Raw genomic sequence first — 12732 nt, 5'->3', positions numbered from 1 at the left:
GAACTAAAATCCAAAACGGGGGAGACCAGCACCCCCGGGGCACGGGACGCTCTGCCACTGACCGAACCAAAGGTTCATATCCCCAAGGATGTCGTCAAGGAATACTACAAAAACGACGACATCCAGCAGTGGTTCCGAGCCTACGAGGTAGCCATGACCTCCCATCGGGTACCCCGGAAGGATTGGGGTGCCGGCCTATGGGGGAGGTTCCTCAGCGAGGGCCGGAATACCCTGCTGCAACTCCCCGACGCGGTGATGACATCATACGACCACATGAAAGAAGCCCTACTCACACGCTACGGCCTATCAGCCGAGATGTACCGGCAGCGCTTCCGGGACTGTAAGAAGCTCCCCAGTACCACATGGGTCGAATACGTGGACTTCTTCAGCCGGGCCTTTGAAGGGTGGATAAAAGGGAGCAAGGTCACCTCGTACAACAAACTGTTCGACCTCATTGTCTGGGAGCACCTCGCCAACAACTGCTTTGTGGAACTAAGGCAACACCTCCTGGACAGTAAGCTGACCGAGCCCCGGAAGCTCGCCGCCGAAGCCGACCGATGGGTCAACACCCGGGTCCCCCGGAACCCCGTGGGGGACTACCAACGGAGTACCACGGGACCTCCTCGCCAGCGGGGCGGAGGAGGGGGGTCCCACCGCAGCCGAGAATTCCCGGCCGGGCCGCCCAGAAGCCCGCCACGAGGCCAAGCCGCCAACCACACGTCCCCGACCATGGTCCGAAGGGGGACCCCCATCGCCAGGCCTGGACCCCGACCAACAGTGACCTGCTTCGGCTGCCAACAGACGGGCCATTATGCGAGCGACCCGGCCTGCCCCGTGAACCGACGGAACGGGACCGCTGGGCCCCCTCCCCGACAAATAGCCGCCGCAGCCCTGGGGGAAGGAGAGGAAGAGGAGGAAAACCGCGAGGACGGGTCCCCCGAGTGGGAACCAGCTGCTATGTCCCTCGTATGCCTGGGCCCCCGAGAAATGGTGCCCCGAGCTGCCATCCCAAGCAACACCCAGAACTACCAGCAGTGGGTCACCATCAATGGACAACGGGCCGAAGCCCTCCGGGACACTGGGGCCAGTGTGACCGCTGTCCGCTGCCACCTGGTGACCCCAGAACAAATCCTGCCGCATGTCCTATGCCCTGTCCGGACCGCGGACAACACCGAAAGCATGTGCCGGATGGCCAGGATACCCTTCGAGTGGGGAGGGGTGTCAGGCACCCTAAAAGTAACTGTCCGCGACGACGCCCCGGTGGACTGCCTCCTGGGGAACGACCTAGAGAGCTCCCCCTGGGCCCAGGTGGAGCGCCAAGAGCATCTGGGGATGCTAGGGCTGCCCGAGTGGGCCTGCGCCACAACCCGGTCCATGACCGCCCAACCAGCCGCTGCAGCGGCCCCCGACGAGCCTACGGGTCAAGAACTGCCACCCTCATCCGGCACGGAGGAACCTGACGATGAGGCCGGACCCTCCGAACTTTCCCTCGACGAGGCCGCCTCCCTCAGCGAGATCCCCGAGCTGGCCCAGTGGCGTCACGACGGGGGCCCCACCCGCGAACAATTCCAGCAAGAGCAGAAGGCCTGCCCGTCCCTCGAGGGGGCCCGACAGCAAGCGGCCGCCCATGCCTCGGGGGACCCCACGGGAACCCACTGGATCTATTGGGACAATGACTTATTGTATAGCGAGCAGAAAGTCGCCGAACTGGGAGCCGGCCGAGTGTTGGTGGTTCCCCTCCGATTCCGAGAGTTCCTCCTGAACCTGGCGCATGACGTGCCCCTAACCGGACACCTCGGGCGAGACAAACCTTACAGCCGCCTAGTGACCCATTTCTATTGGCCCCGAATGCGGAGAGACGTGGACCACCACGGCCGGTCCTGCCCGACCTGCCAAGCTAGCGGAAAGACTGGGGGGCGAGTCAAGGCCCCCCTCCAACCGTTCCCAGCCGTCCACACCCCGTTCGAACGAGTAGGGATCGACATCGTGGGGCCCCTCGACCCCCGAACCGCCCTGGGACACCGCTTCATCCTGGTACTGGTCGACCACGCCACCCGATACCCCGAGGCCATCCCACTCCGCACTGTGACAGCTCCAGTGGTGGGCCGGGCCCTGATGGGCATCTTCTCCAGGGTGGGGTTCCCCCGAGAAGTGGTGAGCGACAGGGGTACGAACTTTATTTCGAAGTACATGAAATCCCTCTGGCAACAATGTGGGGTCACCTATAAATTCACCACCCCTTACCACCCCCAGGGGAACGGACTGGTCGAGCGGTTCAACAGAACCTTGAAGGGGATGATCAAGGGCCTGGAGGAGCCCCTGAGGAGGAGATGGGACGTCCTGCTGCCCTGCCTCCTGTTCGCCTATCGAGAGGTACCGCAGAAATCCCTGGGCTTCAGCCCCTTCGAACTATTGTATGGGCACCCCGTCCGAGGGCCCCTCATCCTGGTCAAGGAGGTCTGGGAGGCGAACGTCCGAGATGCCCCCCCCCCCCCGACGTCTACCGGTACCTCCTGACCCAGCGGAACCAGACTCGGAAGTTCCGGGCCCTGGCAGAAGCCAACCTCGAAGCCAGCCAAGAGGACATGAAACGCTGGTATGATGAAAATGCCTCGACCATCGAGTTCGAGCCGGGCCAGCAAGTCTGGGTCATGTCGCCCGTGGACCCTTGCGCCCTGCAGGACAAGTGGACCGGGCCCTTCAAGGTGGTCGAGAGGAAGAGCCCCGTCACCTACCTGGTCGACATGGAGTCTCCGAGGAACCCCCTCCGAGTCCTACACGCCAACCGGCTCAAGCCCCACTTTGCCCGAACTGAACTAAGCCTGCTGCTGGCTACCGACGATGGGGGCGAAAGCGACTCCGAGCCCCTACCAGACCTCCTGGGGTCCTCGGGCCAAGACGGCTCCTTGGAGGGCGTCCACCTCTCCGCCACCCTGACACCAGAACAGCGCCATGACTGCCGGAAGCTGCTGCAACCCTTCGCTGCCCTCTTCTCTCTCACGCCCGGGGTGACCCCCTGGTGCGTCCACGACGTGGACACCGGGGACAGCCCCCCTGTGCGACACCGCGCCTACAGAGTACCCGACCGAGTCCGAGCCTGCATACAGACCGAGGTCTCCAAGATGCTCGCCCTCGGAGTCATCGAGCCATCCGACAGCCCGTGGGCCAGCCCTGTGGTCTTGGTGCCGAAGGCCGCCGCCCCCGGCACCCCCCTGGAACTCAGATTTTGTGTAGACTACCGGGGCCTGAACGCAGTCACCAAGACCGATGCCCACCCCCTGCCACGGGCAGACGAGCTGATCGATCGCTTAAGGGCCGCCCGCTACCTAAGCACCTTTGATCTCACCGCTGGGTACTGGCAGATCAAGCTCACCCCCGGCGCCCAGGAACGATCCGCTTTTTCCACCCCCGATGGGCACTACCACTTTCGGGTGATGCCCTTCGGTATGAAGAACGCCCCAGCGACCTTCCAGAGTCTGGTGAACAAGGTCCTGGCCGGGCTAGAAGCTTTCAGCGCGGCCTACCTCGACGACATTGCCGTCTTCAGCAACCACTGGGCCGCGCACCTAGGACACCTCGGAGAAGTCCTGGCCGCTCTCCAAAGGGCCGGGCTCACGATTAAGGCCAGCAAGTGCCAGTTTGGTCAAGGATCTGTGACCTATCTGGGCCACCAGGTGGGGAGTGGCCAGGTGGCGCCCCTCCAGTTAAAAGTCGATGCCATCCAGGCGTGGGAGCCCCCCGCAACCCAAACCGCTGTCCGGGCCTTCTTAGGCCTCACAGGCTACTACCGGTAATTTATTAAGGACTATGGCAGTAGCACAGGGGCCCCTCACAGAGCTCACTTCCAAGAAACAGCCCAAGGCGGTGCACTGGACGCCCCGCTGTCAGACCGCTTTTGAAGCCCTCAAGGCGGCCATGTGTGCTGCCCCTGTGCTACAGGCCCCGGACTACAGTAAGGAATTTGTGGTTCAGACCGATGCCTCGGAGTACGGGGTCGGGGCGGTCCTCTCCCAGATGGACACCGAGGGCCACGACCGACCTGTGGCCTTCATCAGCCGCCGACTGCTGCCACGAGAACAGAGGTGGAGCACCATCGAGCGGGAAGCCTTCGCCGTGGTATGGGCTCTCAAGAAGCTCCGGCCCTACCTTTTCGGCACCCACTTCAGAGTCCTAACTGACCACCGGCCCTTGCGGTGGCTAATGCAAATGCGGGGCGAGAACCCCAAGTTGTTGCGATGGTCCATCTCGCTGCAAGGGATGGATTTCACCGTGGAGTACCGGCCCGGCAACGACCACGCCAATGCCGACGGCCTGTCCAGATTCTTCCGCCTCGGCGAGGAGAACCCCCAAGGAGATGGGTGACTCTCCCTGCCTTCAGCTGGGGGGGACGCGTGTTGGAGCCGGCCTCGTGGCGTGATCCTGTTCCCCCTCGCTAAGCCGCACAAGGTCCCATGCACCTCGGGGCTCCTCCATTTTGGATTGTACGTGACTCTACGTCACCACCTACGTGACCCCGCTCCACCCGGCCTCGGTCCCAGCGAGGCCCGACATCAGGGCGCCAACCCCTGGCCAGGGGGATGCCACGTGAACACCTCCCCACTCCCGGCGGAGGACAGTATCGATGGGACCCCCAACCGTCCTTCCACACCTAGGTGCGATCGCCCCACAGCTCTCCTGGGCCTGACGCCTCTCCTGCTGGGCGTCTGGCCGCTCCCGACCCTGCCTCTCCGCCCCCCCCGGGCGCAAGGGTCCGGACATCAAAGGGGTTCAGACCTATATCTGGGGCGACCCGGCAACAAGACGGCAGTTGTATCCCAGAGTCCAGAGCCCTGCTGATCGGATCGCGACTGACCCTACGGAGAAAGACTCGTCCTGAAACTACACTCTGAGCCCTGCTGACGACGTCGCGGCTCCATCGTGCTTAAAAGACCTTCACCAACCTTTGGGGCCCTGCTGACGCTGTCGCGGCCCGACCTTGTTGAACTTACCATCAGAGCCCAGCTGACCTCGTCACGGCTCGACCGAAGCGGACTTACCACCGGAGCCCTGCTGACTGTGTCGCGGCTCGACCCAAGCGGAACTACCACCCGAGCCCTGCAGACACCGTTGCGGCTCCCCACGTCCGAGCTGCTTTGAGACCAGCACGCAAGGTCTGGCGCAGAGCCTTCCCGTACCAGGCTGGTACTAAGACTGTCCCGCTACCATACCCCCACAAAGACATTGAGACTCTTCTGGATCACTCGATCCCCCTGTAAATATATTGAATGTGCTACCATTGATAAAGTACCAAGATAAGCAACTGATACGGAGTCCTGTGTGGTGGTGTTACTGGGCCTAGTACGATCACAGGAGAAGGACCTCTCCTAGGAGGCTTCTCGGCGGCGCTCGGCTATAACTTTGCGGTAGGAAGGGGCCCCGGAGTAGTCCCCCCGACTCCCCGGTAGTCCTCCCTCCAACACAGAGAGATCCAGGAGATGGTCCATCGTTCCAGCGAGGTGCGAGAATTCCAGTCCCGAGAGTCTTGCATTTTCTAGGTCTGCTGGCTTCCAGCATCTTCCCAGTTGGCACATGAGGACCCTGCAGTGGTGCCTCTCCACGCTGTGGCTCCAGTACAAGGGACACCTGTCAGACTCCATCGTGCTCTCCCACATTTATGCAGCGGAAGAAGAGCAGGTGCTTCACATCAACCTGCTGGAACTGCGGGCATTTCGGCTGGCGCTCAAGGCCTTCCTTGCCTCCATCTTAGGCCGGTTCATCCAGATCTTGACGGGCACCATGATTGTGATGTGGTATGTCACCAAGCATAGGGGAGTAGGGTCTCACCTCCTTTGCCTGGAAGCGATGATACTGTAGTCTTGGGCTTACCGCCAAGTAATCTGGTTCACCACCAATCACCTATCGGGGTCTCTGAATGTCAGACCTGACCACCTGAGCGAAAATCACCTTGCTGATAACGAGTGGCGCCTCTGGCAAGAATAGTCCCAGTGGGGCACTCCTCAATTGGACTTGTGTTCCCCCTCGGAAAATGCTCGGTGCCAGCAGTTCTGTGCCTTTGAGTATCTGTTGAGGAGAGCCTTGGGGGATGTGCTTTGTGGTACTTTTAGCTACATTATTTGTTTCCCCATACCCTTTATTCCTCAATGTCTCAGGAAGATTTACCAAAACGTGGTCTATGCCATTCTCATTGCCCCAGACTGGCTTAAAAGGGTGTGGTATGCGGACCTTCTATGCTTCTTCACATGTCCCCCGCTTCGACTTTCACTCAGGCAGGACCTTCTCTCCTTGTTGGGGGAATGATTATGCACTCTAATCTCCAAGATCTCCACCTGCATGCTTGGAGGTTGAGCAGGAAAAACTGGGCTTCTTTCAGCTGCTACCGGAGGTAGTAGACATAGTGTTGTCTGCTCGTCGCCTCTCCACTAAGTCTGCTTATTCTAGCAGATGGGGTAACTTTGTTTCATAGTGTGGGGACAGTGGTGTGGATCCCTTGCAGGCCAAACTCGCAAGTACTGCAATTTGCACTTTTCCTTGCTCAGAGAGGATGAGCTATTGTCCCCGTGAAGGGTTATTTAGCCCCCTTGTTTGTTTTTTCTGTCTGCCGGATCAGCCAACCCTGTTCAAATGCCTGGTTTGCATGCGTTTTCTTAAGGGCCTGACCAACCTTTTTCCTCCAACTCCCTTTGTGGTTCCTTTATAGGATTCTGTGTGAGGCCTTTCAAATTTGTACCCTTCGTATGTTGACCCTCAAAACTGTTTTTGATTGCCACCACTTCTGTAAGAAGGGTCAGTGGGTTCAGGCCATTAACAGTCGCCCTCTATTACCTTCTTTCCACATTAGTTGTTGCTGTGAACTAGGACTGTATTCCTTCCAAGGTGATCACCTCAATCCATTCTGCCTAATCCATTACTCTTCTGATCTTTTACCCTGCACCTCATCTTACAAAAAAGGAGGAGCAATTGTATCGATTGTATCTCCCATGTATCTTTGGTGGGAGTTTAATTACTACCGGTATGCACCAAGGAACTCCGATCAGATGACCAACTCTTGTTGGCTACTGTGGTGGCAAAAAAGGAAAGGCAGTACAGAAGAGGACTCTGACTCGATGGATCATCTTCTGCATCAAGATCTGTTATGCCTTAGTCAAGAAAGAGTGTACTGCAGGTATTAGAACCCATTCCACCAGGGCTTAGTTGATCACTTCTGCTGTTGCTCGGGGAGTCCTGATTGCAGAAATCTGTAAGGCGGCAACATGAGCTTCCTTGAACACCTTTGTAAAACACTTCTATCTGAATTCAGAGATTTGCTGAGACGGACGCCGCCATATCTGTCTTGCAGGATTTACTTGTGTAACCATCCATCAAGCTTCCTCCTGCACAGTGTATTGCTGTGAAACCTGGTCTACAGGTGAGGAATCTGCAAGTAGAAGTATCCATCAGAAGAAAAAGTTACCTGCGGTAATGATCCAGACTGACCCAGCCGTCTCCCCTTTGGATAGATGTGTTATAATGAAAGTTAATAAGATCCCATCTTGTATTTTTCTGGAACTGCAAGTTCTTCAATGATGTCAGTCTGCCCTGTTGTCTCGAAGACTAGGAAGGGGCTTTATAGCTTCAGTGACCTTGTCTGATGTTCCTTCCGGCACCGACTGAGTCCAGCGCACTCTACCGGCAACATTGTTACTTTGAAGTTTTCCAGGTTCGGTCTGACGTCTGGGAATTGTTCTACAGGTGAGGAGTCAGAAGGTAGATGGAGTATCCACCAGAAAGATTGTTACAGCAGGTAAGTAACTTTTTTTATTGTTCATTTAGTGATTAGATCTGATGGTCTAAAAATGCTGCATCCTCTAATAGCTCCCTTTTTGGTGGTTCAGTCTTGCAGGTGTTTCCAGGAGTGTGACCTTGGTAGTGGCTTATGTCATGATCATCACAGATTTTGGCTGGGAAGATGCTTTGTCTGCAGTGCGAGCCGCAAGATCTTGTGCCAACCCAAACACAGGCTTCCAGAAACAGTTACAAGAGTTTGAAAAAGACAGTCTTAATCAGGTAACTCATAAAAATACCCATACTTGTTTATGTTAAACAATGGTTACTCAGCATTTTGAGTCCTCTGTATGAAATGATGCCAGTGCCACAGGCCAGAAGATTTATTAGAGAATAATTCTGCTTTCGTTACTTTTGTAATCCGTTTTCCTTATAACACGTCTAGAGGACTCAGTTCAGTGGTCGCCCTTTTGGGAGATTTGATGTCAGCATCAGTAATGTTGTCCAGCTAAAGGTAACATTCTGATAAAGATCTTGGTATTTTCCTCAGCTGTAATGATTCCCAGTCCGATAGCCCACTTCAGTGTTCTTGGGACAAAAGGCACCTGCAGAAGAGATAATTTAAGAATTACTGATAATGAGTTTGCCTAATGGTATAGAGGTGCTATAATAGATCTCTAAATTAAATTAAATTTTACAGCTGCTGCAGAGAACCTATAGTGCTATTGTTACAGTGATAGGCCCACCTCACATGAGCACTTGAGCACATGATTCATTTTTAAGAGTAAGTACTCTTGGTACATTATATCACCAATAATAAAGCTTTTACCATTAGTCAGCCGCATACATGATTTCACTAAACCTTATATTAGACTAACCATTTATGAACATATAGCCTGTTACTAAGCTCGATTACATACCCTAAACTTCAATCAAATATCAAACTCCTGCTAATCAAATCTATTAAAATAAATCGTTTTCTATGGCGAAAAAAACTGATCTTAATTTATATGTAGGTATATCACAAGTAAGTGTGCCTTTGAGATTGAAGCAACTGAAGAGGAAAGAAATTTATGGAAACTCCTCTAGGAAAATCCTGCTAATCAAATCTATTAAAATAAATCTTTTTCTATGGTGAAAAAACTGATCTTAATTTATAAGTAGGTATATCACAAGTAAGTATGCCTTTGAGATTGAAGCACCTCAAGAGGAAGGAAATTTATGTAAAGTATTGCAGTTAAATTTTGTCTCTAATCTCATTAACACACAAGATGGCATTTCTGCAAGGTTGGCGACTGGATAACTTATTTTCTAAAGGGAATAGTTTAATGGTAACTAAATAGTCCAATTGGATCATTGCACAGTGTGTAGATGGGCCATTTTAATGATGGCAATGAATTATTGTTTTGGTCCTATTACCAGCAATGCTTGGATGTCGGGGGCTCCACTAGCATGGAACACAATATGTAAAACTACATTTTCATTGTATGTTTAGGAATCCCCAACACACATCCCCACTTTAGTTTCATCAATTACTAGATCTAAAGTAAGAATTATAGAATTGTTAGGAAATATCTATTAAGTTGTTAATGGTAGTTACTGCATATTATTTATGTTCACTATATAGACTCTGCCACCAAATACATACAGAGATGCATTCTGTAACTTACTTTTTACTTTCTTGGCCTTTATGGGATGACTGCTCAAGATCAAATAATAATTTATCTAAGTGAGAGGCCAAGTATCGGATTTAAATGTATTTTTTTATTTCTATGTAACCTATGCAACTCAGTGCTTGTAATGAAGTTCCTATACTTAAACAAGTGAATGCCAGAAAGATTGGTGGGAGTAGTCTATAAAGTATACCTATTGAATATGAAGGACTTTTTCTAAAATACTGTACCCACGTTCAGGACTCGTGTAGGTAGCCTTGTGTATTTCTACATATTTGTTAAAAGATGATTGCACTGCGTTCTGAATTGATACTCACTAATGTTAGAATAATTCCTCCCTGCGTGCACGGATCCCCGGAACACTTAATTGTAATGTATTTGGCCTTGGACGTAAAAACACAAAGTGCAAGTGCCTAGATGATGAGCAATCTTAGAAGCCTATCATATGGAAGATCTTTTCTTAGGGTAGTCTGCCCGACTGATAAGGGAACCAGTTTCAAGACCGCATTGCAGAATCTGCTGTGCAAAATGTTGAAAACCTGTCTAACATATAGGAAGAGTGCAGTCTGGTAGGCTTACAATTAAAGCTGTGAAAAGTAGTCCTGTCTCTTTACGATTCTAGGAGCTTCCCACATATGATGCATTGTACTGGCAGTTGCCTCTGAACTAGAACAGAGGCTTCATACCAGTTTTTTGCCCTGGAATTTCAGTCTAAATGTCATCTTTGTTTTACTTCCACACAACGTCTTTGATAGTACTTTCTAGTGAAGTCATTTTTTTCCTGATTCTTAAAGGAATTTTCTCTAGGAAATATCTTTGCTTTTTGCTACGTTTTTGCTCCTATGGAAGGAAGCAGGCATTATCACACCCACACGAAGCGTATGTGGTATGTCTCCTGACATCGCTTACAGCTAACGACTGTAAGTTATGCCAGAAGATTTGTTAAAAGAATGTTGAAGAACTGTAAATGCATAAGACAAAGAGGCATGCTTCAAAGCTTGAGTACTGAAGGAGAGGAAACATTTGAGAACAGAAAATCCCTCTTCTCAAGAGCCACTGAGAAGCAACCAGGCTTTGTCCTCAATGTGTTGTCTGTCATAGGCTGGCTCGATGTCACCACTAGGGCATAAATGCCATAGAAGACATTCCAGATTTTTGACATAAAAGACATTTTAAGATGATGGGGAGCCCCAATTCTTGCTTGCTTTTGACGTCAAGGAGAACTGGTGCATGACGTTGACTGATTCTCCATCTCTGATGACTGATTTCCTCGCTGACGATCCTTCTCCGTAATGGAACCTGAACTGGACTCCCAAGATCAACACCCCTCACCCACTCCTGAGGACAGATTTGACGCTGTGCTAAATGCTATTGAATGCTCCCGTGTCTCATTGGAGTCTAAAACCGATAATGTGGTGGCGGATCTCACACTACTCCATGCCGCTCACCGAAAACTATCTGACTGAGTTACAGCTGCAGAACAAACTCTGTGGTACAACCGGCCACTGAAATAATGGAAAATTAGATGCAGGACTATGAGGTCAGACTTCGCCACCTGGAAAACAGGGTGGAGGAGGCAGAGGGGCACTCAAGACACGATAATATTCGCTTAATAGGTCTTCCAGAGGGGACGTAGGGCCGAGATGCAGTGGCGTTCATTGAGAGATGGCTCAGGGAACTGCTGCCGACGTCATCCTACTGCTCAGTGGAGAGGGCGCAACACATTTCCTCCAGGATTCCTGCGCCGGGCTCAAGCCCTTGACCATTCCTCTTTAAGGTACTCCATTTCTGTGGCAGAGACTTAATACTACACAAAAAAAGAAAGCTGCAGGAGGTCAGGTTGGAGAATGCACGAGTTATGTTCTTCCCGTATTACACCACGGGAGTACAGTGTCAACGCAGCTCCATTTTAGCGGTAAAGCAGCAACTTTGACAGTTAGATATCCAATACTCCCTGCTTTTCCCTGTGAGATTGCGTGTGGCAAGGCACTGTAGCGAAAGCACTTGTGCAACGTAGACGACAGGGAAGAAGACTTTCTCCAAAATTGACTGCAGTTCGGAACCTAGAACAAATCTTTAAAGAGCGGCAGCAGGCTGTCCGGGAGGTGGAACGGATTTCTGATTCCACAAAAGACTCTGATAAGGACCCAGTGTCAGCTCGGTCATTCGGAGATCAGGAATCTTTAGTGGTCTGCCCATCAGACACTTAACTCGCAGACTTTGCTAGACATTACCCCACAGACGTCCGAAGATGTCATCTGACACGTCGCATATCTCTTATTGCTATTTGCTTACTGCTACATCTTTATTTACCTATCAACAAGTAACTTGGGAAGCAGTTTAATGTTAACATGTTTGAGCTGGACCGGCACTGAGGGGAGGGAATGTATGAATACTGGGCTCCCTGAGCGGAAGAGATGATGGGGAGTTGGCATGTTGATTTATGGTTGGAGTGTCTACTTGCCAATTGGTGGGGATGTTGCCTCTGAGTGCTCTGCAAGGCTACGTTCCCTCCTATAGCACATATTCTAGGGGTCAGTCTTGGTTGATGAACTGCTCTTTTGGTATTGTTAAATCGCCATGTTGGCGTTCAGTTTTAAGTTCAGCTTAATTAGGTTCTGCTGTATGTACTCTCTGCAGACTCTATCTGTTATCTCTAAACATGACTACATGTACGTTTCTGGCCCCTGGCAGTTAACTTTTCTACACACAGACAGAATATGGCAATGTAACGTATTATCACCTGGAATGTTTGGCTTATCCTTCCCGCAGTATACTCGTACCTCAAACGAAATAACGTACAAATAGCTCTCCTGCAAGAATCTCACTTAACACATCTAGAAGCACCTAAGTTACAACGCAGATGGAGGGAACATGTATTTGCCACAAACTACTCATCGTATGCTCGTGGACTGTTGGTTTGGGTCTGCCTGGGCACTCCTCTCTTGATAGAGGAGGTGGTGACAGATGCAGAGGGTAGATACGTCTTTCTTAAGTGAAGACTTGATGGTCATCACCTTTTAATATGTAACATATATGCGCCCAATACGTCTTTCTGGCGATCATTATCGCAGATACTCTTTAAATGGTGTGACCTGCCATGATTGATAGGTGGAGATTTTAATAGTGTACTGGACACGGGCTTAGATCGTTCCTTCCCACCACTAAGATACATGGCAGCATCTGCCAATGCATTAACATTAAGGGAATGGACACAATAGTGGGGGTTGAGGAACATATGGAGGCACCGCAACACCACGACACAAGTGTACTTGTTCTATTCTACCCTGCATGCTCT

At 51.8% G+C, this 12732-nt stretch overlaps 1 protein-coding gene across 1 annotated transcript in view; it reads left to right on the top strand.

Annotated features, from left to right (window-relative positions):
- DUSP22 (dual specificity phosphatase 22) overlaps window positions 1-12732 on the top strand; it is a 377647-nt gene that overhangs the window by 282687 nt on the left and 82228 nt on the right. The window contains exon 6 of the mRNA XM_085607156.1: window positions 7872-8043. Coding sequence (XP_085463282.1) covers window positions 7872-8043 — 172 coding nt within the window. The remainder of the gene's footprint in view (window positions 1-7871; window positions 8044-12732) is intronic.

Source organism: Triturus cristatus, chromosome 5_2 (assembly GCF_964204655.1).
Source record: "Triturus cristatus chromosome 5_2, aTriCri1.1, whole genome shotgun sequence".
NCBI classification, from domain to species: Eukaryota; Metazoa; Chordata; class Amphibia; order Caudata; family Salamandridae; genus Triturus; species Triturus cristatus.
Note: the sequence above shows the minus strand (reverse complement) of the source record. Positions and strands in the feature narration are given on the sequence as shown.